Source organism: Sparus aurata, chromosome 7 (assembly GCF_900880675.1).
Source record: "Sparus aurata chromosome 7, fSpaAur1.1, whole genome shotgun sequence".
Lineage (NCBI taxonomy): Eukaryota > Metazoa > Chordata > Actinopteri > Spariformes > Sparidae > Sparus > Sparus aurata.
In genome coordinates, this window is record NC_044193.1 from 31974426 (window position 1) to 32001113 (window position 26688).

The 26688-nt window shown below is 42.0% G+C and overlaps 1 protein-coding gene and 1 long non-coding RNA gene across 7 annotated transcripts in view; both read left to right on the top strand.

Annotated features, from left to right (window-relative positions):
• Positions 1-19207, top strand: part of prkcz (protein kinase C, zeta) — a 197049-nt gene extending 177842 nt beyond the window's left edge. For all 6 annotated transcript variants that reach the window (XM_030422231.1, XM_030422233.1, XM_030422237.1 and 3 more), the window contains 2 exons: positions 6902-7017; positions 14518-19207. In XM_030422231.1, coding sequence (XP_030278091.1) covers positions 6902-7017; positions 14518-14605 — 204 coding nt within the window. In that variant the 3' untranslated portion in view covers positions 14606-19207. The remainder of the gene's footprint in view (positions 1-6901; positions 7018-14517) is intronic.
• Positions 19208-22386: 3179 nt separating this feature from the next.
• On the top strand, positions 22387-26688 carry LOC115584446 (uncharacterized). The gene is made up of 2 exons (XR_003984538.1): positions 22387-25418; positions 25671-26688. It is a non-coding gene; the product is annotated as an uncharacterized LOC115584446 (long non-coding RNA).

Below are 26688 nucleotides of genomic sequence, written 5' to 3' on the forward strand. Positions count from 1 at the left end.
GCTATCCAGTCAAACTCTGTGTACGCCTCGTCTTGGCGGTCCTTTTCCTTTTTCAAAAACACAGAGTCCAGTTTTATTAGTAGTGTAGTCATTCCATCATCTTTGTTTCAAAACCCCTGAGGGTATTTCCAGCACGCTATCCCTTGCTCTTCCCATAAGGGACAAGGCAACTGCCAAGGCCTGCTTCTTCTTATCCAAGTCAGTAACCAGTCTCATCAACCTCATTTTTCCCGCTTTCTTAAGATTTCTTCTCATCAAACGCTGGCGGAACTTTATAATTACCAGCGGCCATCCTCTGCTACCAGTGTTGGCTCAGTAACTACGACGACAACTGTGCGTTTTCATGACTTTACTGCAACTTCAGCAACACAATAACAACAGCTCACTCCCACCGAACAAACTAGTAATTTGCACATGCGCAGTGATAAATATAGCACATAGCAAGATTTACACGATAGCATCGCGATTCGCAACCCTGCAAGATGCAGTCAGGAATCTCTTGTGGTCACAGTAACAAAGACTGAGTTCATGGAAGGGTGTGGTCTCATGAGTAATGTAGTTATTGCTACTGAGTAGTCACAAAGCAGAAATTGAAAATTGTATCATATTTTTGTTCAAATTCTCTGTTTTCTGATCTTCTATTTATCATCACACACACAAACACACACACACACACACACACACACACACACACACACACTGAGTGACTTCAGCTATCTTTTACCATAACCACAAATTAAATCATAAAAATGTACTGTCAATTGCATGTTTTTTTTCCAAATTCTGTAAGAAACAGGCAGCCAAAGACTGTATATTCATATGAGTAAGTGTAATGTACTTATTAACAACACCTGGATTAGCATTCAAAAACACATTGATTTACATTTATTTTAAGCTTCCTTTAAATCTAATTCTAACCAAGCTTCTGAAAAGCAGCATATTCTTGGATTTAGGTAACAACATGGAGAGCAAATCTGTGCAACTGCGTGCCCACCTTACAGTGTGTTCTCAGAAAATGTCCTCAGAGCACATTTTAACAGGATGAGGGACTGGTGTGAAACCATGGAAACAAACCAGACAAATACTCTCCTGGCAGAATCACTCGTGCACAATTACTCTACTGCCTCAACCTTCTCCATTCAGTTGTTTTTCTCTCCCTTCTTTGCATTGCAACAGAGAAATTTAGCAACAAGATGTCCATCCTTTACTGTAGCAGATGTGACTATATGGAAAACCACCACAGTGTTTAAACTTTCCTAAAGTACTGTATCACACTCTTAGTTATAGGCTCAGTCACTGTTGATCATTCTAAATGTGTGTGGTTACACATAAAGGCAATTTTAAGTCAATTACAACATGTTGTGATGATGTACATGTAATTTATCGATTGGCTGGATTCAAAATCACACCAAAAAATTAGAGAAAAGGTGGAAACCACATGCTGATCCAACTTGCGTGAATTTTATGAATGCAACGACTAGTGTCATTCAGTAGTGTGTGGCCCCCGTATGTCTGTATGCACCTCTGACCTGGATCAGCACATCAGTAACCTCCTGGACACATCAGAGGCATGCACAATGGTAAAATGGGGGGCTGCTTGAATCCTGATGACTCGATTTTACTTTATATCCCATTTGACCACAATGTGCTCAGCAATGGCAGAGTGGCGCTGTCCATATTTTTCAGCCTCCACAGGAATCGGATGTATGTAGTCAAACTCTATCTTAATATGACTGCTTCAGCTGATATTTAACTTTAACAGCTCTTCTGTGAACTAAGTTAAATAAACTAAAGATATGTAACTACATATTTTTCACTCTGCATTGCATATACCCACTTCTAAATCCCCTCTGATGCGCAGCTTCATTACATTGTTTGTGGGAACTATAGGTAAGTGCATACTTGTTCTGTGCAGTAGGTAGATGACTGCGTCATCCACCCCAATTCTGTAAGCAAACTTATACCTACATATTTTGGTTTTGCTGCTTTAAAGAGCCATGATGTTTTCTATCATGTATGTGCATGGAAAGGAAACTCTTAAATGACTGAAAGCAGAGTCTCGAATCATTAAAGCACAGTGTACATGTGTTGTGAACCTGCCTATGAAGGTGCATCTTACTTTATGAATACTGAGCCCACTCTATAGCAGGTAAAACAATGTGACATTGACATTAGACCAAGGGCCCATATATTTCTGCAAACACTTTCTGCTGCTCCAAGATGCACCAGCAAAACATCTGATCTCACCTAATTTTAATAGCATCAGTCTAAAACTAGCAACGACACTTTCGCTGTGCAGTACTTTAGCCGGCCAAGAGATGGGCCCAGATGCTGGAGTATTACTGGTTATGTTATAAATATGTTCCTCATTAAAGATGAATTATTTCACCCACCCACACCCCATCCTCTATTAATCAGAATGATAGTCTGTATGTCCCATCCTGCCCAATCAGAGGACTGATATCTGTGCACCACATCACGCAAACAGAGATCCACCACAGCACTTCTCCTCCTCCTCCGGTTAAATAGAGCATTTTGCTTATATACAGTCAAACGAAGTTGTTGTCATCATCTTTATTGATTATTGATCACTATCAAAGGTAAACTCCATGTAGATAGATAGGACTGTTAGTAGCTTTGCTGGGTTGCTTGTATCCATGCCTCTAGCTGATAAATGAAAAGAGAGCAAAATCCATGCACACAGATTGTGAATCAGAGTTAACAGATTCACAAAACTGTGGGCATGGATTGTGAATTCCAGAGCACAATTTCCACATCCATTTTTCCTACCACGTGACCCTAGAGGGCCTCTGTAGATACAGACTGAGTCAATGATGAAATAAAGCAGCGTGTCTGCTTCGACAGGGAGGAGAGAGAGAGTCAGAGCCCTCATGTGTTCAGTGTAGTCTGGACTGCTCACTGCCAGCTGTGTGCACTGCAGCTAGTACAAATCAGCTGGAAAGGAGAAAAATGTGTAAGTGCTTAATTGCATTTAGGTCAGGGGAACTAGAGAGCCAGTCAATGGCATCAACTGCTTTGTCATCCAGTAACTGCCTACACACTCTGGCCACATGAAACTGGGCATTGTGTTGCACCAGGAAGAACCCAGGGCCCACTGCACCAGTGTAAGGTCTGACAATCATTCTGAGGATTTTATCCCGGTACCTAACAGCAGTCAGGGTACCGTTGGCTATGACATGGAGGTCTGTGCGACCCTCCAAGGATATGTCTCCCTAGACCATCACTGACCCACCGTCAAACTGGACATGCTGGACAATGTTACAGGCAGCGTAACATTGACGTGCAGGTTCACAACACATGTACAGATGTGCCATTCTGGCGCATGAGGGTGGCCTGACGCCCTCTAGTGGGACCTGTGCTTTGAACAGAGGGTAACATTGACGTGCAGGTTCACAACACATGTACAGATGTGCCATTCTGGCGCATCTCCAGACTCTTTCACATGTACTTAGTGTCAACCTGCTCCCATCTGTGAAGAGAACAGGGTGCCAATGGTGGACCTGCCAGTTCTCGTGTTTTCTCGCAAATGCCAATTGAGCTGCACAGTGCTAAGGTGCGAGCACAGGTCCCACTAGAGGGCGTCAGGCCACCCTCATAGAGTCTATTTCTGAGAGTTTGGTCAAAAACATGCACACCAGTAGCCTGCTGGAGGTCATTTTGTAGGTCTCTGGCAGTGTACCTCCTGTTCCTCCTCACACAATGGAGTAGATACCAGTCCTGCTGCTGGGTTGATGCCCTTCTATGGCCCTGTCTGCTTCTCCTTGTGTAAAGGTCAGTCTCCTTATGTCTCCTCCATGCTCCTGAGACTGTGCTATGCACCGTCTTGTGACTGCACGTATAGCTGTGCCATTCTGGCGGCGCTGGAATACCTGTGCAACCTGATTAGGCTGCAGGTACCATCTCGCTACCAGAAGGGACAAGGACACTAACAGAATACGAAGCTAGAGAAGAATCAAGCTGGAAGGATAAGGAGAGACCAATTGTCTGTGGCCTCTACATGCAAATCCATTATCTTTTTGAGAGTTGTCTTTCTTTTGCCTCTTCATTGTTGATTTGCACCAAAGCAAGTAAAACTGATTCACAGTCACTTCCTAAATGGAAAGATTGATACCACTGAATATCACCAACTTTGTGTTATACTGTGACGATTGAGTATCATTGAGCAGTGTATATGGTTCCATTTTCAAACAAGACTCAGTAATTTCCTTTGACAGCTGATCACTGTAGTTTTAATTAAATCTTTCTCAAATGTGAGGATATATTGCATTTGTTAGGGACAGGTTTCAGTCCACATTTGGTGGGGTAACCAGATGAAGCATGTGGGATTGAGTCAAAATGAACTACATTGTGTTAGTTCATAGTAATAATATAAAGAAACACCAACGCTCAGTGTAATATGACTCACAGGAAGCAGGCAGTTGTTATAAGTCTGCCTTTGGCCAACTTTTTCCATTCTGGCATTCTCCCTCCCTCTCCACTGTCTGCATGTTACTGTTCAAAGTCTCTGTCACAGCAACTTTCAAGCTAGCAGCCTACATGCAACAACATGCTACAATGGCAAGGTTTGTATCTGATTATATCTGGATTGTGCAATAAGGCAGGCCTACTTGGCTGTTGGGAGATTTAGCCATTTTAAAAATTTTGCAAAGGCATCGTCCATCTTCCTTGGCTAAGCACCACCCAAAACCGCTTGTGATTTAAAGGTTAAAGAAGAGTCAGACTGTTTTCCAGTGCTGGCACAGCACTCACTCACTATTATCCTACCAAAAACAAAAACAAAAGCTGAAAAATGCAAGGAATGGAATAAACTGTTTATCTGCTCATGCTAACATTAGCATGCCCAGCTAGCTATCTGAGTATCTCTAGTAGGTTTACTGTTCAGTGCAAGGAGCATATTATTACCCACCTTGCAAAATCCATGCTCTTTATGTTAAATTGACAGCAACAGGGTGCAATCCTACCAGAATGTACATCATAGTTTGCAACCTGTCCACCTAGTACAATGTCATCACGCAGCTGAATAGAATGGATTGCTGTATCTGATGTTGGGGTGTCAGTGTTGCTCATAGAACATTATAGTTGTTCCTGAAACATCATTGCAATTGACTAATCATGTTGTTCAGATGCCATGGTTTTGCCATGGGTTTGTATGTTGTTCATAATTAATGTTGCTCCAGGACCATCATTTCAACTTATGAAAAAGCGATTAAAACCACATCTGGAGCAAGCAAGTAGATAAGGGTTTTTATCCTGATTGGATCATAGTACTATACTCTTCACTATCACTTTCACTGTCACTTATCATTTATGCACTTATTAGTTTCTTTTTAGTTTTCTGTCACTGTTTGGTAAGGTTTAGGGTTAAGGGTTCTAAAATACTTTAGGAAAGGAAAACATGGTTGGGTAAAAATAGTGTTTGAAAGAATAAATTCCCCCATGAGTGCATAACAATCTTTTCCCTGAGTCACAAAGCTATGATGTTGTATCCTATTGTAGTTTAGGATAGGATGATTAATGTTTGTTGTCTACGATCTGGTAATCAGATCAAACTGTTTGTGCAATACCTTAATTGATCAGCGTTTAAAAACTCCATGTCACTTAAACACAAACGAAATTTAATGTTTATGTAGATGCATCAGTGCTGATTTCCGAACCAATGTGAGTGCTGAGAATAGCTAAACCTAGTCCTGATGTAGCACTACCTTAATTTGCTGCCAACAACAAAACAAGTGCATGATGTGTCTTCATTTCTGTAATTGAGTAAACGATAAAATAATCATCACATTATGAATCCTTGAAAAAATAGTGGAAAATTGAAAAATCATTTAATTAGATACTATAGATAGCACAAGTCTAGCTCATTGAGAAACAAACTACAAGAAACAATTCAGACATTCCTGGAGTTTCAGCATTTCACTTGCATAACCATTATGAGTCTCCAATATATTTTTTGCTTGGAGTAAATTGACACAAAATGATGATAACAATCAGATGAGAAGACATTAATGAAAGTTCTTTGGCTCTTTTGTATGCCAAAGCAACATTGCAAATACCTTCTTTAGCGTGGACAAAGCTCTCCAGTGTGAACCTAAAAGGTTTGATTAGTTTGATAACTCATGGAAAAGAAGTTTAATATTCTGAAAACAGACCTCCTGCGGGTGATCCTCAACTAGTCGCTGTTGACATGGTCCTGTTTAAATCAACCTAAAATAAAACCCATAATAGCTAGCGCATTCATTCATTTTGCAATAGAGCTGAGGCCTCTGCCTCCCATCTCATCACGCCGTAGGTGCGCAATGAGGTCATATTAGAAAAACATCTTGATAATGTACCATGGTGCCAGCGCATTATGGGAGGGGGGCAGAGAAGCAGGTTGATAGTTGTCAGAGAGAGATTGAGAGCAATAGTACTTTGGAGCATAATGTATTTATAGTTGTTATTATTGTTCATTTTTGTAGTTGTGAGCATATTGAGCATTTAAAGATGCCCCAAGAAATAACTCCACAATAAACATAAAATACCAATGGAGTCATATTTCTCTTGCAGATGAAATATTTTGTTCATTTCAACATGTTTTGTGTTTTTGTTCTGCTCATGTTTTGTGATATAAAAAACAGTGTATTGACTAGATAACAAGCCTAGGTTGTAAAATGTGAACAGGGGCGGACAATTAACTATTGCAGAGTTAAAGAATACAACTCTGTATCTTTAGTGATGCTTCTACTTTGTTCCAGTTTGATCAGTGCAGTGTCCTGCAATTGAAGAAAGTTTCCAAAATTTAAAGCACATGATGTGATGAAAACCTTTTGTGTTTTTCTTCATTTTTAAGTAAAAACAGTTGTTATACATAATGCATTTTCATGTGCTTCTTTTTACTCAGCTGGAGAAGAAAGAGGTGACGCCACCCTTCAAACCTCAAATCTCTGATGACTATGGCCTCGAAAACTTTGACACGCAGTTTACTAATGAACCAGTGCAGCTAACACCAGATGATGAGTAAGTACCGCTTTTTCTTCTCACATCATTGCCATCATTAAAGTCAACTGTATGTGAATAATTTAGAGAACTTTTTCACAAGTGAATCAGTCAAGTGAGAACTGCACACCTCTTTTTTTTCCTAGCTTAGACACCTTTATTAGCAGTAGACAGAGAGGAAACATGGGAGAGAGATGGGGATGTGACATGCAGCAAAGGACCTCCGGCTGGAATCGAACCGGGTTTGGCTGCATTTATGGCATGCGCTCTAACCACTCGACCACCTGCATGCCAAACTGCACACCTCTTAATGAGGATCCGTTAGAAAGTACTTAAAATGTAATCCACTTCAATAAATATTTGAAAGCAATCAATTATAACCCAGTTTAATATAGGGCAATGATAATATTTTTCATGTTCAAACTAATAAACTTTATTGTTTCATGTAAATATACACTCATTGTGAACTTGGTACAGGAGCAAGAAAAGACTGGGGAACTGTGAAAGTTAAAAAAAAACCTGTTTGGAACATTGGTAAGAAAAAACAATGTCGGCTCAGTTAAAACAATATAGTGGTGTAAGTTACAACTGCTGTTGAAAACAACGTAATGCAACATGTGCCATAACTGCAAAACATAATGAGATTATTGATCTCTTATCGAAAACACATTTGATTGTCAGTTGGACTTCAGTCTAACCCCTCATGGTCTAATAGAGGCTGAGAGGAACTCTGACTTTACATGTATTTTCACACAATACTCACACAATAGATCTTCCCAGAATACTTCTGCAACCAATAAAGAAAAACATCCCCCTCTGCGTGTTCCCAACGTGGCGTTTCTATCCACCAGGGACATTGTTCTGATTGATGCAAATGCGTAGCCTTTGGGATCAGACTGCAGCCCTTGTTTAAGATGTACCTTTGGAGAGAAAAGGCTGCAGAGATCTGGCAAAACAACAGACACAGTGCAGGCTCTGCTTCTGCAGACTGTCTGCAGCCACAGCATGAAAACACAGGCATGGCCTGTTTTCCTCTTTGCTGTCTTAAAATGGATTCCATAAGGCTTTGGCAGGCCTTGCCAATAGATATAACCATGCTTATGTCAGACAACATTTTCATTTGAATCCATGCTGGATTGATTTTTCAGGTTCCAACATTTATATTTGTCCTGCAGAGCTTTAATTGGACTGATTTTAGCAAACCATGTCTCAACAATCAAAAGCAGAAGCTAAACTGAAAATGAATTACATCATGCGCCTTGTCCACCAAAAGAATGGGATCTTTATGAACATTTTCATCAATACTAAAAGTTTATCTACAAATGTTTTTTTTTAATTGTGGTGTAATCCCAAACAGTGGTGTAAACCAACAGTCCTCTATAACATGAAAAAATGTGGGATCGAAATATACTAATGAACTGATGCCCTGGCATGCTACCCATACTTCTGGATTAGGTTCTCTAAAAACTGTACATGGCCAATAGCATAAGCAGTCCTCTCTTCCAGGTGAGGCACAGAGCACATTTCAGAGGCATAGTGGCGCATCGCAGCGCAAACAGTCAAGCAAAGGCTGCTTGTAAATGTTGTAATTCAGAGAAATACACAAGGTAGACACAGTCATCCTTCTTTGGAGAGGAGAATGGGCAGAAAAGCTTTAATATCATTTTCATCAGTAAAAGCTCATGGACAGGCCACAGTAAAGAAACTCTCCAGTTTATATATACTAAACAACATTTCAACAAACTCAACTACATTTCATATCCCAGAATAGGTGGGACAACACACGTTGTTTGTGATTGGAGCAGTTCAACAGTTCAATGTTACTTCCTTTTTTTTCAGCCTCAGTCCCTTTTTCTTTTAAGTGTGCTTTCAGAGTTACGGGACATTTTAAAGGGACATATTTGAAATGGGTTTGTATGAGGTACCTATCCATCAAGCGTATCATCTACTCTAGATGGTACACGTGATGGATAGGTATCTCATACAACCCCACGTCACATAGAAATGGACAGGGACTTGAGGCCTGTCCAATCTGAATCAAGAAGTGTTGTTCTACTTCTCTGTACTCTCAAATGTTGTTACATTTCCTGAAAAAGTGTTGGGTTTTCATGTCTTTCCCCTACTCAAGACTTTTGAACAATTAGGCAGTAACTAGATCATTGTAAGAATGACAGGGCACAGAGCAACAGAACCCCCCGTGTTAATTGGAACCATATTACATGCCCATCATGCTTTGCACCCCTGACAGAAGTCTCTGGGTAGCTACCATGGCTCCCCGGCAGTTTGAAGGTGCTACACTCCTCTGCTGATCAGTAGATACTCATCTGCCTGGATGTGGAAGTGCTCCACAGCTCATTAAGGGGCTGAGCATACGCATAAGGGCAGCGAGACGGTTCTGAGGCTCATTTGTGACACAGTTTGACGATGGGAGTCCATGACAGACTTTTAAGAAGGCAATTGTGGGAGAGGTTTGGGTTGGAAGGGAGGGGAGGGGAGGGGAGGAGGGAGTTACAGGGTAGAACAGGGTGGAGCGCACACTGCCAGTTCAGTAGCGAAGATATCAACCTGGCATCAAACACCACAGCACATCAAAAGGAGACACGCACGCCTCCTCCCTGCGTCTCGCACTTTATCTCCCCACCCTTTTCTCTCCGTCTGTTACCAAGGAAGAGGGGCTGATGTCGCCCACTCGCGCTAGGAGGGGGTGATGCAAAAAGCTCTCCAGTCTCCCCTCTCTCCCACTCGTGATGGGCTTGGCACAAGAAGAAAGAGAAGTGAGAGCCGTGTTGGGAGAGAGAAGGGTAAACCCTCTATGTAAGAGATTTACATTGCGACATTAAAAGCCAGGATTGCTGGGGGCCCTTGCCAGCATGGTGAGGGGAGGGAGAGAGACGCTTTGGTTTTTCTATGCCAGCTCCCTGTCTTAGAAAATGGCAGCCTCAGTCAGTGCCTAGAGAAGTGTAGTTCTTCTTCTGTAGCCTTGGTCCCTGGTGGTAATTTTCAGGGGCAATCCTGCTCCAGTCTGTCAAGTGAACCTGTTTCTCGCCCTAGCACTGTAAGTGCTGTATTTTAAAGTGAAACTCTCGCCAAAAAGCAACAGTGGCTTTATTTGTGATTGAATATGAGTCAAACCGTCATGTAAATGCATAATTACAACGAAAGAGGCACTTTTAAGGTTTACCTTATTTTAGTTTTTCCAGTTGGAGCTGGATCTCCGGTGCATGGCCGTCAATGCAGACAAAAAGTATCGATCCCAGAGTGCGACCTAACAGGCAGGAGAGTAATGGTGGACCTCCTGCCTGTTAGGGCGCACTCAGGGATCGACACTTTTTGTCTGCATTGACGGCGGCGCGCCAGAGGTGCTACTGCTAACATGAGTTGTTCAAAAACCTTTTTTTTGCGAGAGTTTCACTTTAAGCAACGTATTAATTCATTAAGTACTTTATTCTTTATTCATCTAATTGATTAATTTAAGTCATTTAATTATTTATAACCCCTAAAACAGAGATTTTTGGAAAAGACTGTTGCCTCAGTACCAGCCCTGGTACATATATTAGAAAGTAATGGAACAGTGATTGGTTGGGGTTTGGCACGAGGTATCTTTCACCATCACCAATTGGTTAGTCGCCACCCACAAGGGGAGATGGGATAACAATGGCAACACGAGCAGAACATGCTGCTACATGCGACTTGCCTGAAGTCCCCCCGCTGCGTAAAGCCACGGTTGGAGATACAAACATTACTTTGAATTTGTTGAACGTAAGGAAAATAACTCGACTCTAAGGTGCACACACTGCCTTCTCTCCACCACTGCTAACACTACCTCAAACTTTACGAAGCACCTACAGAGACAGCACGCACACACTTGTTGCTAAGGAACCGTGGAGCGACATGAATGAGACGCCAAGCAAGCAGCCAAAACGTTCTTTTCAAGTAAGTTGAAAGAATGTAACGAGTAATGTAACTAGTAATGTAACTAATTATTTTCTTCAGGGAGTAATCATGTAATGTAAGGCATTACTATTTTTGAGAGTAATGTGTAATATATGACTTTTTTGAGTAATGAGCCCCAACACTGCTCGTAATTGACACAACTGAACACAACTTGAGAATTATTCCCTGTCAGTACCATGAACCCTGTGGTGTGTGGTGACTTTCAGCCCTAGTGGACACAAGTGAACACAAGCTTAAGAGATGTTTGGTTCTACAACATTAAATGCATCAATAAATACCCCATGTCTGAATTTCAAAGTGTTTATGTGTCTTTTAAAAGGTGGTGGCTGGGCGCGCAGGAGGTCGAGTGGTTAGAGCACATGCCATAAACGCAGCCGACCCCGGTTCAATTCCGGCCAGAGGTCCTTTGCTGCATGTCACATCCCACCCTCTCTCCCCTGTTTCCTCTCTGTCTACTGCTAATAAAGGTGTCTATGCCAGAAATAAATCTTTAAAAAAAGGTGGTGGCTAACAAGTGTCTAATTGGAACTATAGAGGTTCTCGGGGACATTAAAGGCAACCACAGCGAACACAGAGACATATCGACACACTGGTCTGTCTTTACAGGCCCACTTTAGTTACAGTACTGACTTTACAACTTGTTCATTGATCAGTTTATAGAAAGGTTTGTACAGTATGTGGTGATGTTGAAGTCATGCAACCACAATGTCGTCTGTTTTGGCCTAACCTTAGCTGTTTACTTATAGTGTTTTATAAATCCTGAAAGTGGTCTTCATCTGTGAAGATTATCTTGAAAAAACTTAACTATCAGAACCTTGTGTTTGCCACAAAGCTTTTTTTCTGTAATAACCCAACATCCAATTGGAAATCCCATTGGCTTTTTGTCAAGGGAACGAGGGCAGTGCTAACTTCCAGATTAGGCTCCAAAAATACGTCAAGCACTCTATACTGGTCCAAAATGTCAGTTAGAAAACAGATATCGTCATTCTTCCCTGCGTTACTCTTGTTCTGTCTATCCCACTTCGCTCCCTCCTCTGTCCCTTTCTCCAGATCTCCTCTTCAGTCTGCATCTAGTAATGCTTTCAGGTCAAACCTGGAAGAAGGGCAACATTTACATTGGTTGAACACACTGTTTGTTTTGGTCGATCCCCAAAACCTTTCTCCCCTCGTTTTTCTCTGTGGTCTTTCTTTCAGCCTCGTCTTTCTATTCCGAAACTCCCAAATAGAAAAACAGCATTTTCTAAATCTAATTGTTGTATTGGTAGTTGACCTACTCCTACAGTGAGAGTACTTCACATGAGATCAGATGGAGGAAAAATATTTACTTCATCAGTATTCTAGCCGGCAAACTGAAACAAAAACACTGTAGCATTTCATTCACTTGTCCCTGCACTCTATGTGGGTGGGATCTGCAACCTGTTCCACACTGCCGGTGGCCTCTAATGTAAGACCCCCACCCACCTGGTACACCAGGGGGAAGTCCAGTGAACACACCTATTGTTTTAACTTCAAAGCCCTCTGCTTAGTGTCTGATGGGAGAAAACTTCTCAGCCTTCCCCAGTGAGAGGCCTCCTTTCTCCATTTTGGGCTTCAGTTCCTCATCTCACCATCACCACACACACACACACACACACACACACACATATACACAGAGAGAGACAGAGAGAGAGAGAGAGATGAGTAAACAGCCTGTTGCTAGACGAAGCTAGCAGTGTTGCTAAGGGAGTACATTTATTTTTACCCAACCACTCTGAGCCCACTACTTATGAGGTTACGCTCAATTTACCTGTGATTATGCCTTTGTTAATGGAAGCATCATACTCAGGAAACAAGGCAGCATTTTGAGTTCCTCCACTTATTGGTCTACACTCGTTCATTCTCTCTTACTTGACAGCATGTACTAACAAATTACCTTTTACAGGTTTTTAAGAATTTATTCGGAGAGACATTAAGACCGAAACATCAATCCATCCGATGGTTTCCAGCTGTCAGCATGATTGTAGACCTTCTGCAGAATAGTAGCAGCAGGTATCAAGAAAAACAGGGAGGTTTATGTTATTAAATGGTGAAAATGTGTAAGACCCACAATAGACACTAGAGACTTTTTGCTTTTGCAACGCATGGGCCATATGTGAAGGATTTGTTCTGCTACCAAATTTGATTCATACATTGTTTAGAGTCTTAAGCTGAACTGTAGGAGGACACACTAACAGTCATATGTACTGTACAAATATGTCCAGGTCTGGTTTTATTTAAGAACGTGAAATTTGGTTCCAACTTTAGAATTCAGTCCGTCAAAATAAAAGAAGCCTTGGTAATCTAGAGGTTAAGGTGCAGATAATGCTATGCAATACAAGATTGCATAATGACATGTTTGTAAAAAAAAATATTTAAAAAAACATCTATACTTCATACAAAGTGGGCTGAATGTTCTGTTGTCAGTCAAAGCCTGTCATCACAAGCCTTTTTTCTTAAAAAACCTTCTGTGATCAGAATAAAATACAAAGAAAGGGTTTGCAAATATAAAGCTGCAAAACATAATTTACATAAATGAAAAACTAGATTGACTACCATACATAATGAATGTGAATAGCTTTTTGTTGCACACAGCTCTGGTGCTACAGAGGTTTAAAGATTTTCAGGGAGGAGTTAAAAAGTATTTTGTCACAAGACTTCAATTAAGAAGTAGAATAGCGATGCGCTATGATCCGCCTCGCACATAAACAAGCACACAAACTCTTACCTTACAAAGTCAAGCAGCACTGTCTCACACACAGTGCTCCATTGCTCATTGATTCATATCACAGATTGATTTTACATAGCACGAGCATCATGGAGGCCTGCGTCACATGGTGGAATAATTAACAGACTGATTCAAGCAGAATAGCGGCAGTGTGGAGCTGCTGGAGTGGAGTGTTGAGGATGAGTTCAGGAGTCTCACAGTCTGCTCTGTAGTCTGGTGGTATAGCAGCAGATACTTGTGTATCTGTTGTCAGACAGCAGCAGATACTTCCGAGCTGACAGATTGCAGAACTACAGCTGGACAAGGCGAGATGGACTCGTGGATGCTTGGTGCTCACACACAGTCAGTTGATGGACAGAGCTCACCTGATTTCAAACCATTTATATGAAGATGCCAACCATATAATCAAATGCTGCTGTTTACATTCACCCAGACGCAAATTAAAGAAATTGCCTACAGTGTTGACTTTAGACTTTAGACTTTTATTTATCCCACATCGGGGAAATTCACTTGTCACAGTAGCAGGTAGACAGACATACAGAAATACAATAAGTACAAGACTTTAAAATACAAAAAATATACTAAAAAAGATTTGAAGAGAGAAAAGGTAAAATATAGAAAGGACTTTACGTTATGTGTATTAAATACAGGAGGCAAAATGTGCATTATATACATTTACATAATGTGTCAGTTGTATAATGACAATGAAATTACCTTAAAAATTGAACCTTGAAAAAGAGCCAGGTTTGTTCTGGATAGCATTGTACTCTGGCTTTGTGATGAAACGTCGTCTCTATTTCTTCCTTCTGTCTCCCTCTCTTTAGGGACGTCATCAAGAGAATAGACCAGTCAGAGTTTGAGGGATTTGAATACATCAACCCCCTGCTGCTATCCACGGAAGAGTCTGTATGAGGGAGAGACCAGCTTCCTCCTTCGCCCACCTACTGTTTGTCCAAGCTGCCATCTCAGTCAAAAAAAAACACTTGCAAGCCAACTCTGAAGGGCAAAGAGGAGCAGGAGGAAGAGTAAAGGACAACAGGGAGGATGAACTCACCCTGGACCTGTCGACACGAAAAGGCAAACAGGAATTTTTCCTTACTAGACGATTCAGATTGTTTTGTTGGGGTACAAACTCTTCTTTCTTGGTATGCACAAGGAAAACAAATACACTGGACTTCAAGAACATTCCCTGTCGTTACGTTGTCTTCCCCTTTTCCTTTCTTTTCTTTTTCTCCTTTGGCTTCATTCTTTTCCCCCCTCAGAATGTCCATCCTCGTGTGAAAGCACGACTGGCTTTGTAATTTCAACAGAGACCTGTTTCATTCTGTGCCTGCCGTCATGAACACAGCCCGTCTCACATCCCTGGATAAATATGACAGTTCTGCTGAAGAATTTGAAATTGTATTTGCCCTTTCTTTTTTTGTTATTTCCTTCTTTATTTCTTTTATCTTGTGGGGGGAAGGGGGGCGATGCCTCACGTAAAACAAGAATGTACAACGACAAAATTTAAAAAATTGTGTATCATAATTTAGGTAGTGAATCCAAAATTGACGATGCCTTTCTATTGATGCAAGTGGCACATTTTCATCTGTAACAAAGGTTTCTTTTGTTATCTTTTTCAAATTTCACGAACAATGGGGGGAAAACAAACGGTGAGATTGATTTTTATTTAAGAAGTGCCTCAAAGATCTTATTAATTACAATGTCTCTGATTGCACTTAAATCTTATTGAACATTTCTTCACTCAAGGCTAGACTCTGCAGGGGTTGGTCCAAACTATTACAATTTTGAGGGGAATCAATATATTTGGAGGACATAATTGATTCTGTTGGCTGTTAATGAATTAATTCAGAGAATTGACTAGTACATAGATTTAAGAGTAGCATCCAAGCCAACATCCGAAATATTACAACTAGTGGCTGCTCGAGGGTAAAGCCTGGTTTATGTGAAGACTGTGTCCTGGTTACCACATTATCATTGTCACAGATGAGGGTTGTGCAGCAGACAGCATCCATACAGTCCCCTATTTTTGTTAAAACCCAGCATTAATGTGTATAAAGGCCATGGTATACTCGCTGCCAATCAGTCTGGCAGCTTTAGAAACAAATTATATCAGGACTTGAGCTGAAAAACAAAGCAGTTCATTGGCTCCAGCCTCCACAGTGTGTACAGGCTTGCTGGCGAGCTGAGATTCTTCCACACCAGCTGCCATCGCGTGACCATCTGCAGCCGGTCAAAAAGATCACACGACCGGTTGGTTGTGCTGTCTCGTGGAAACGTCTGTCCATTTCCATTGTGGGCTCATTGTGTGTTTCCATCTCTGCATTAAGGCTGGGTTTACATGGTGTTAGATTGATTATTAAACATCCAAATGAGATGACAGCAATCTGTTTTTGCAGACAAATAGCATTTTAATGATATTCAAATGTATTGGTAATATTGTTTTATTTCCAAAAAGGAATAAAACAAGGTGTCCAGATATCCATCAGAAATGCTTCTTTAACCTCTGAATGGGCGGCCGGGTGTACTTGTGTGCTGGACAGCTGTGTCGATAGGGGCACAGAGACCCTATGTAAACAGATTTTCACTGGTGACTGTAGTGTAGAAGCAAAGAAGAGACGTTATTCTTGTAGCAGTGGTGCTTAATACAAAGGAATACACATTTCAGTATCAAGAAACCAGAAAACATCAAATATAAAACTTTTCCTTTGAGGACATGTCAGTCCCAGAACAGATCTGCTGTTTAAATTCAGCTGGTCATCGTCACAAGACTCGTCCTACAGTTTCACTTCAGTCAGATGTTTTTTTCCTTTATTTCTGCACATGGAGTCAACAGTGCTTCTGAACTTATTTTAATGTTGGTAATATTTGATTTTTGATATTTTTCCTATATGACACATTCAAGTTAATACTTAAGTGGAAGTATTAAAATTATTTTTCATGTACAGGTTTCACAATAGGTGTGGCTGAAAGGGTGTTGCCTCTACAGACCAGGCCTGGATTGAAAAACAGCTTTCCCACTTCACTGGATGTATAGTAGCAGCCAGGTAAATGGCTCCGGGTCCAGGAAGAAGGTGCTATATAACTGCCAAATTATACTCTCAGCATCCTTGTGGCCACATGACGTAATTTTCATACCTGCACACCTGTGCTGCCTGTCCTTTGCGTGGAAAGTCCACATACTCATATGTTTTTGACTGTAGGCAATGCAGTAAAAACACAACTTTGGGTGCGTCTCATTTAGACTAAGTCTGCTCCCTTAGAATAAAAACAGGGCTGGTTAACGACACTCAATACTTTAATGAGGCTGTTCAGACCTGATACCTTCCATCCTCAGTGATCTGATCACAAGCGAATAACTCTAAATCTACCAGCTCATACTTGCCATCAACATGCATTTTGAGGGAACACTTGTGATTGGATCTCACTTACCTGCTGAATATGCAAATAGTCACATGCATCACTGGGACAAATTGACACAATGTTTTTTACACAAAGGAGGGAGTTCGTGTTTAACAATTGCTGAATTTTTAAGAAGGCCTAAATAATCAAGACTTTGTGGTATATAGTGTTTTACGAAGTTCATACAGCTTCTTCTGCAACTCACAAAACTGAGGGATTTTAAAGGGAGTTGGGGACTTTCACCACAGGGACAAAGAAGTAGCCTATATAGGTTACGGTTTATGTAAAATTGGACACATGTACTGTCAGTAAAATGTTGTCTTCTCTCATAAATGGAGTGTAAATGGTGAAATCAGTGTAAACAGTGTGCTCAAACAGCTGCTAAATGTTGGCAGGTAAGACTTTAGCACTTTAGACACAGAACAGACAGGCTGGTACAGACATGCTGCCACAAACTGACACTTTTTACAAGGAGACAAACAATTTCATGTTCTGATTTAATGCTGAATTTACAGAAACACACCAATGGTTTTCTTTGTCTAAGGGAGTCCAGGGATAGTGCAGTTAATTGTTCAATGGTTGGACCAGTGTGTACTCCATTTTGCCTTCTTTTGGTTTCACAGAGGAAGTCAGTTGAGTAGGCAGTCCTTCAGCATGGGCCAGGACACGTGTGTACACACTGCTGAAAGAACAGGTTCTCACATATGTCCCAGACCACCTCTGAATGTAGTCTGAGTGACGGGAGCTCAAATTCATCCTGAAAGTGTCTGGCTGCATTCACACCTGTATTAGAGCTGTTCACTTGTGATCAGATCACTCAGGACGGATGTTGATACCAGGTCCATGAGTGCCGACTGAAACGTAAAAGTAGAATTGATTATTGAAAAATTTGGGATCAAATGTTTGATTGCATTTGTAATTTTTTTTTTTTGGTCGGATGTAAATCAGTAAACTTTTCTGACTTCAGACTATATCTTCATTATTTAGACTTTAACAAAGTTTTGCTTCTTAACACTGATGCATATGCATTGAGCAGTTTTGTTCAATGAAAAAAGGTTAAAACACTTTAAACATTCTCCAAACTAAGGAAGCAGCAAGAAGTGCTGAGTATCATATAAGCATCAATATTGAACTATTTCAGTTAATACCTAGCCCTCATCAAGAACTTAGTTTTTGTCACTGTTAATATTAAGGATGAGTGTGTAACCTGCACCAGACAGCCAAACAGCTGCTCAGTGTAAGCCAGCCCAACACATGCTGGTCTGCTCTCTGACATCACCTGTGTCTGCACTGGTAGGATCCACTAGAATTTTCAGTTGCAAGAAGCCATGACTAATTTATACTGAGAAGCTTTAGGCTGTTTCTACTTCTGACACTTCCACCTTTAAACACAGCAAGCAACTTAGTATAACCCAATTTGGGGCCTTGTGCTGTTAAAAGCCTGCGATCAAATCAAGTACATGCACAACACATCTGTGATAACCAGGAGCAAAGATTAAAGTTACTAACAGAAGACCCCGCCGCCTCTTAAGTGAGCTTAGTGTCGATCTCTCTGTCTTTGCGCTTCTGAGGGAGCTCTCCATTGGCTAAGAAGTATTTGATGAAATCTGACCTAACCTCTGTGCTAATTTGATAACCACATAATAGGATTAATTAGTTGATCCTGAGTCAAAGGGTTTCAATTAGCTGTAGGGCCTTGTCAGGCAGCGAAGAAAAAGATAGAGAGAGGAAAGATAAGGAAGCAGTTCCACAGTCACCAATTAGTCCACCACAATGAACACACACACACACACACACACACACACACTTCAAGAAATCATAGAAATCACTCCAACACTCGAGGAGGCTTTCTCCTCCTAAACTCCATCTCATTTGATGTAAGTGCACACCAGGTTTTCTTGAGGGATGAACTGATGAACTCCCTAAAGCCACATTATAGAGCAGTGAGGGCCATTCAGACATCTCAAAGAAAGAGAGTCTTGATCTAAAAATGAATGAACCTAGTCCATGATTTTTCTCTGACATAATGCTGGTTGGATACGCTTAATTTTTGCTTCATCGCATCTTTGTAAATATGTGTAATTATTAAAAATGATACTGGTTTTCCGTGAACTGAGTCCTTCCTTTTTGCAGACGATTGCAGAAAAAATGTTGCAGCTGCTACACATTTTTGTGTGTGTGTGTGTGTGGCCTGGGAGTTTGCCTTACACACCAGAACATCCTCTGATCACCACTCACTCTGTTAATTCTGGGAGACTGGAAAAGCCAATTAACCAATATCATCATCCAACAGCATTTCTGTGTTTCTTTGATGCTCAGAAAATATACTAGAAATGAATAATAAATGAAAACATCTGCAGTGTTCTTGTCAATGGACCTTATAAACTCGGTGCATATATTAAGGCGAGAGTTCAGATTCCGTTACTATACTATTACTGATAAGATAAACGTCTATGTTGCAGACAGAGCTAAGCACATTTCAAGTCAATAACTGTTGATGACAAACAACAGTGTATCCACTCTGCTGTCTCTGGGGGCGCTACAGCGCAGGTGTCCAGATGTGGTCCTTAGGAACAGACTTTGTTCTCTGTAATGTCAATGTCAGTGGAATAATGTCTGTGATGAGCTTGATCTTAAGATTGTCACGGAATGGTCACGGATTGTCTACAACATAAAATATGTCAGTAAACATAATGGTGCCCTCGGAGCAAACTCGAGAAGAATACCCACCTTGAGTTAAGGGCGGGAGATGGATCACAGGGTTTATTAATTTTTATTTGTGCCACCCATCTCAGTGAATTTCAACATCTGGAGCTGTGTCTGTATGACAGCAACTTCTAGCACTACCTGAGGCCGACCGGCGCCCAGTTCTCAGCTGTGGACCACCTGTCTTATCTGTCTCCAGTGAGTGGCAGTTTTTTAAGAGGTGTGTTAAAATGAATAAACATTGATTAGATTAGACTGAATTAATCTGTTGAACCCAAAATATGTGGAACAGCCTGCCGGAGAACCTCAGGGGTCCGTTTCACAAAGCAGGTTTAGTGAAAACTCTGAGTCTGTTAACCCTGAAATGAGGGAAACTCTGAGTTTTCCGTTTCACAAAGGGAGGTAACTCAAACCAGAGAAAGAGGGGTAACTCTAGCCTGTTTCACAGAGAGAGGTAACTTAAGCTCTCGGTCAGTTACCATGGTAACATACTCTATGAACCTAACCTGGTCGGGACCAGGTTTTTCTAAACAAACCTCGAGTTTCTGTCTGTCTCCGCCCTCTTTCAGCCACACACGGTATTTGATTTCCTCATTCATTCAGTCAGCAGGCGAGTTTTGGTGTAGTATAGTTCTCATTGATCATTGCAAAAATCAGTCAGTAGGCCTACATTAGAAGGTATATGAGGTGGCGGCAATTTTCACTACCATGGCATGTCCTTTTAATAATGATCCCGTGGATGAAGGTGCAGCATTACTGCGCAGAGAATTAAATATTCGTCGGGAGATGATTATCAGACCGCGCATAGATGTTCTTGCATTTCCAGACAATTATCTTTTTGAGCGGTACCGTTTCACGTCACAGTCCATCATTTACATACACAACCTAATCCGTCCTTACATTTCCAACATTATCAACCGAAGTCATGCTCTCACATCCCAGCAGATATTGTGTGTTGCGCTGCGTTTTTTTGCAAATGGGAGTTTTTTTATACAACGTCGGAGATGCAGAGCACTTGAGCAAGGCAACTGTATGCAGAGCGGTCAGAAAAGTGTGCCTCGCCCTAGACATCTTTATCATTTTCAGCTCCTCTGCCTCCGTTAGAGGTGGCGGTGCTGGGCCACCACCCGTTTTACGGGCATCTGCTTTCTTTCTGTTGGCTGAGTAGAAGTCTGTGTTAGTTTAAATAGGCTTAATTATTTAACAGAACATGATATAGATGAGAAGACATTTATGTGTGTGAAAGCAGCATTATGTTGGGGATAAAACAACTGTACAGTCAAACAGCCACTTAATATTTACTTTACAATGTAAAACATGACCAAAATGAGGTACCCCCATGAGATTATGCCGAGGTCTAATGTTTTTATGTTTCATCTTAAGCTGCAGCCAAGTGCGCTTCTCCCCCTCAGGTTTGCACCTAAATGAAATAAATTCATAGGCTACCACTCAAGCAGTTTCCCCCTGTAATATTATTGTGATTGCAAAGGACTAGGCTACATTTAAACTTACGCATTAACCCGAGCACCAATGTTCTCCCACGCCGTCTCCCTCTCTTTTGCTGCTGCAGCGGTGTTACACATCCTTCTAAAAACGTGCTCAAACTCACCGTATGAGCGCATTAATATTTCCAATTTCAGTGGGGTGAAAAACGTAGCCCTCCTCTTCCCTGTTGCCATGGTGACTCGTCGAATCGGGGCTCCATTGATGCTGTCTTTTTATACTTGTGGTGCACGTGCTTAACTCCAGGTTAAACTACTCCGAGTTGATCAAACTAACTCAAATCAGCTGTTCTGGAACCGAAAACTCAGAGTTTCCTTTCTCAGAGTAGATCAACTCAGAGTTCAGGGTTAGACTCAGAGTTTGTTGAACCTGCTTTGTGAAACGGACCCCTGGTGGAAGTTAAGTGAAACCTATCAGCTCAGCCACACAGCAGAGTTTGTTTCACCATGGTTTGCTGAAAGTGAAACCTTCTTCTTCCACGCTCGGAAGAACTTTAGGACCTTCCCCCTCCATACATCATCCAATAGAGTGGTGAAGTCACGCCCTTCAGTTTCCGGTACATGGGACCTCAGACGCGAATCATTATGAATGACAGTCAGTGGAAAGATAAAAAATATTTTCTGGTCCCGTATGAATTGTGCCATGAATTTCACTGTTGTATGTGGTTTTTAAAGATAATTTTCCATGCAAAGATGACTACAATTTAGCGTGAAAAAGCTTGATAATGTTAGGTTTTGTGTGAGGCCGCTTTGTGAACTACAGCCCTTCGCTGCTCTCCACGCGAATGATGTACGTCACCACCTGCTCTCTCTCTGCCGATCTCTCTGCACTACTTCAGCGCTTTTTTCCAAGGTGAGGATAACAGCCTAGAAAGAGGCGAACATCATTATAAGTCGGGGCATGTAGAGACTAGAGCTTCAGCTATGCCAATGGGGAGATGGTCAGTCTTATCCAGGTGAGTCGCAGGGAGCAGCGTTATAAGGTTTCGGTGAGTGTTAGGCCTTCACTTGCTAACGAGCTAACTAATTGCGAGTGCTGTAGTGTAGTGGCTAACTTAAGCCCTCGATAAGAGAGTAAGCAAAGTTAGCCATTCCATTAGCATCTGTTTACTGTTATACCCAACAGAACAGGCAAGTACAAATATATCCAAACCCAGTCTGAATCATCTCACATATTTTGATAGCCGGCTAACTGCCGTAGCTCTAGTAGCTAAATGAAGCTCCCGATACGAGTATGTATCAAACGCCCTCGTCACAGTCAGTGTGTGATCATTGCTAGTAGTGAGTGGTGTTAGTCCTATTGTATACTCTTAAGTATGTGTGTGTTTTGTTTTCTTTTTCCCTTTAGACTCGTGCCAGGACAGTGAAGACATGACCCTCACCGTGAGCTTCAACATGGTCCCTTCAAGCGGTGTGCCTGAAGATGGCTCTGAGGAGTTATTGTTTTCTCACTCTCCCACAGACGTCAGCAAACATCTCATAAGATGGAAATATCATGTGCGACAGGCACAAGACACTTTGTTTTGCCAGTCTTATGTCCTACACCAGGGGTTCCCAACCTTTTTTGTGCCAAGGACCGGCAGAAGCATAAAAAAAATTCACAGACCGGTTGGCAATTTATGTCAACTTTAATATACATTGAAGACAAAACAATGCATTTCAAAATGCTATATCATTCTTTTACAGTGCTAAATGCACAATGGTTTCATATATTAACCCACCAACAGGTGGTGAAAAACGCTTATTTTATGAAAATAACAGCCTATTTCAATGGTCAGACCACTTCAAAATTAGACATTTCGGCCCCTTTGTATTGCGAAAGACATTAACGTTATTTCAATAGGCAACTCACACAGTTATTTCAGCCTATCATTTCTAAAAGTAGCTAAATGTAGAGATCAGGCTTTACAAATTTTGTCAAATCTTAGACCAAACCACACAAGAAAATACCTGGCCAGTCACCAGACCAACAAGAACAGAACAGTTTGTGCGTGATCATAACGTGTATATGATACAGTTCCTCTTCAGCTGCAAAGAAGACTTGTCAGCTGTTCTGTGGTTCCATTAACAATATGCATCCAAAACATATTTCAAAACCAGGATACAATAAAACTAAACATCAAATAGGACCACTTTACAAATATTAATGTCATCAACTTACTGAAATCAGTGTCAGTGAGACCCCTGGGCCTGTTTGCCGGCCACAAGTACATCATACCGGGGCGTGATGGGAGACAGTGAGACGCGCAGGGTATTCTTCACATTCAGTCTGCTTCTAAGTCTGGTCTTAGTGGCGGTCATGGCAGAAAAACCGGCCTCGCACAGATATGACGTTGGGAACGGGAGCAGCGTCTTCAGAGCGAGCGTGCCGATCTCGTTGTATTCTCCCGATGCTTTGATCCAGAAGGATGACAGTGATGTTGAATCAAGGAGTGTTTTCAGTCCTCCATCATTCCTGAGCTCAATCAGCTGGTCGTCTTGTTTTGATGGGAGCCGGTCTTGACCATCGTCGATGGATCACGTATCCATCCTTTGCCATTCCTCGGGTCCTTTGAAGATGGGAAATAGCGCTCAAACGCAGCAGACAGTGATGTCAGGTGGCTGTGTCCCGCCAAGTCCCGCCGGCTCTACCAAAAAGCTGGATAAGTTGCTGAACATGTCAAAAACACCCCGGTTGACGCGCCGTGCCCAGGTTGCCAGTTTGGCTTTGAATCCCCCGATTTTGTCTGCCAGCCTGAATGTGTCAGCCATCCTCCCCTGCATCGTCAGATTTAACTCATTCAAAGACATGAAGATGTCGCTCAAATATGCTAGTTTTGAGAGCCAGCTCTCGTCACTAAAGTGCTCTGCTAATGGTGACTGTCGTAGAGGAATTTCTGTAATTGCTCCCTTAACTCGAACACTCTGGTTAACGCTTTTCCTTTTGACAGCCACCGAACTTCTGTATGTAGAAGAAGGCGCCTGTAATCAGCATCCATGTCCTCGCACAATAATTCAAACATCCGCGAATTCAGGGCATGGGCTTTGATGTGGTTAATGACCCGTATTGTGTCGTTTAGGACTGTGTGGAGGTCAGGGGACATTTTCTTGCTTGCCAGCATCTCGCGGTGAAGCATGCAGTGAGTTGCCTCGCATTCCGGCGCCACTTCTTTCAGCTTCTGCCTGCAGCGTATTCCTTCAACACTCTGAATATTTCTGAGCTGGTGGTTGAGCTCGGAAGTGAACGACAACAGAGTAAATCTTCATGCACCTCATCCTGATGCACATATCGGACGTACACCAACATTATTGCCTTATTTTCTACATCAGTCCACTTGTATTGCTTACCACGGAGATGCTTTTATTCTGTCCAGCAATTGTCCCTCAATATCCCCGGCAATATCATTGATTCTCCTGGCAACAGTATTGTTGGAAAGTGGAACCTTTCCCACCATGTCAGCTGCTTTCCCCCCCAAAAGTTGAGACAGATGTCTTTTGTAGCAGGCAGTATTAGCTCCTCTCCTATTGTGAAGGGCTTTTTAGCTTTGGCAATCCGGTGAGCAACGAGATATGAAGCCCTCGTTGCAGCTAAGTTAGCTGATGTTGTGGCTTTTAAAACTTGCTTCTGCAAATCCTGGTTACTGCCACTTTTATGTCTGTTCTGGACTATGGTGATGTTTTATATATGTGTCACAGGGTGGCTGCGTCTGGTGATGGGACCAGTGGAGTAGGGGGCGCTGTTTGAATTTGTTTCCACAGGGTTTGGTGCCATGGAGTGCTGCCCCCGGAAGGGAACAGGAGGTTGCAGGTGCACGACTGGTCGAGCAGCAGAGAAGGCGGGGCGGACACAGGTGAAAGGGAGCAGCATTCAGGAGGGACGACAGTCAGCCTACGGTGGAGACGAGAGAGCAGCGGAGCAAAGCGTGGCAGCGCGACACACGGCGTGCCAACGAAGATGAGAGCAGCGGGCAAAGCGCGACACACGGCGTGCGACGACGGAGACGAGAGCAGCGGGCAGCGCGACACACGGCGTGCAACGGCGGAGACGAGAGAGCAGCGGGCAGCGCGACACACGGCGTGCAACGGCGGAGACGAGAGCAGCGGAGCAGACCACAGACGGCGTGGGTCGACCATAGGTACAGGGGAGACGCACTGCGGGAAACGTGGAGGGGTAGAAGTGAGCTTCACCCCTTCTTTGAGCTAAGTACCGTTTTTATCCCACTCCCCTCATCTTAACTGTCTTGACTGAATAGCGGATGGAAAAAACTCATTGATTTTTATTTATTTTAATGGAACTTTATGTGCATGCTGTATGGTTTTGATTTATTTCGTGTTTTATATATTTTTGTTTGTTGCATGCACATTGTGATTTTTAATTATTTCTTCAGGGGGTTTCGCCAGACGCAGAAAGAAAATATTAACAGCATTCTCTGTATGTGTATTTGGAGGTGACCGGGCGACTGGACACTATACCGAGACTTCGAACTGTGGGACCCGCCCTTCTACCTCCAGCTCACCAAACACCACAGTGGACTCCTTTGTTGATCCTGTTTTTAATAACAGCTGCTTAAGCCTTGCATTTTATAATATCTTAGCCTACATGAGCTTGTGTGTGTGTGTGTGTGTGTGTGTGTGAAATAAAGAGACAATCACCATTCTCCACTCCTAACTCCTGTGTGTAGTTGTCGTGGCCAGTGGCTCCCCAGTAGAGACCTCTTTTAGCTAATTTATTTACTCATATTTGAAAACACACCCCCGTGACATATGCATGCCTCGTCTCAAAGCTTACATGCTCTTGACACTGTGTATCATGGAGCTCTGAGGTTCATCACTGGTTTTAAAGCACTGACTCATCACTGTACGCTGTATGATCGGGTTGGATGGTCTTCCTTATCAACACGCAGACTGAGACACCTGCATATTCTCATTGATAAGGCAATTTTAGGTTTTCTTCCTTCTTACATTAACCGAAGTAACGCTGGGACAATCTTCGGTCTCAGGATTTGTTCTTGCTGTCTGTCCCAAAAGTCAGGACTGAACTGGGAAAGAAAGCGTTTAGGTTTGCTGCTCCCTCTGCCTGGAACATGTTGCAAAAAACTTTGAAACATTGGTGGAGTTGGTGTTGTTGAACTCTTTTAAGGTGAAATTGGATGACCTGGAGGCAAAAACATCTGGTTGTAGATGTTTTGCCTGAGGCTGTTATTACTGTAGCTGACATTCAAATGTTGCTGTTTTGGATGCTGAGTGTTTTTAATGTCTATGTCTACCATGTGTTTGTGTGTATGTATGAATATGCTGCTGCTTGTCTTGACCAGGACACTCTTGTAAAAGAGATTTTTAATCTCAATGAGTCTTTTTCCTGGTTAAATAAAGGTTAAATAAAATTTAAAAATGTTAAAAATCCAA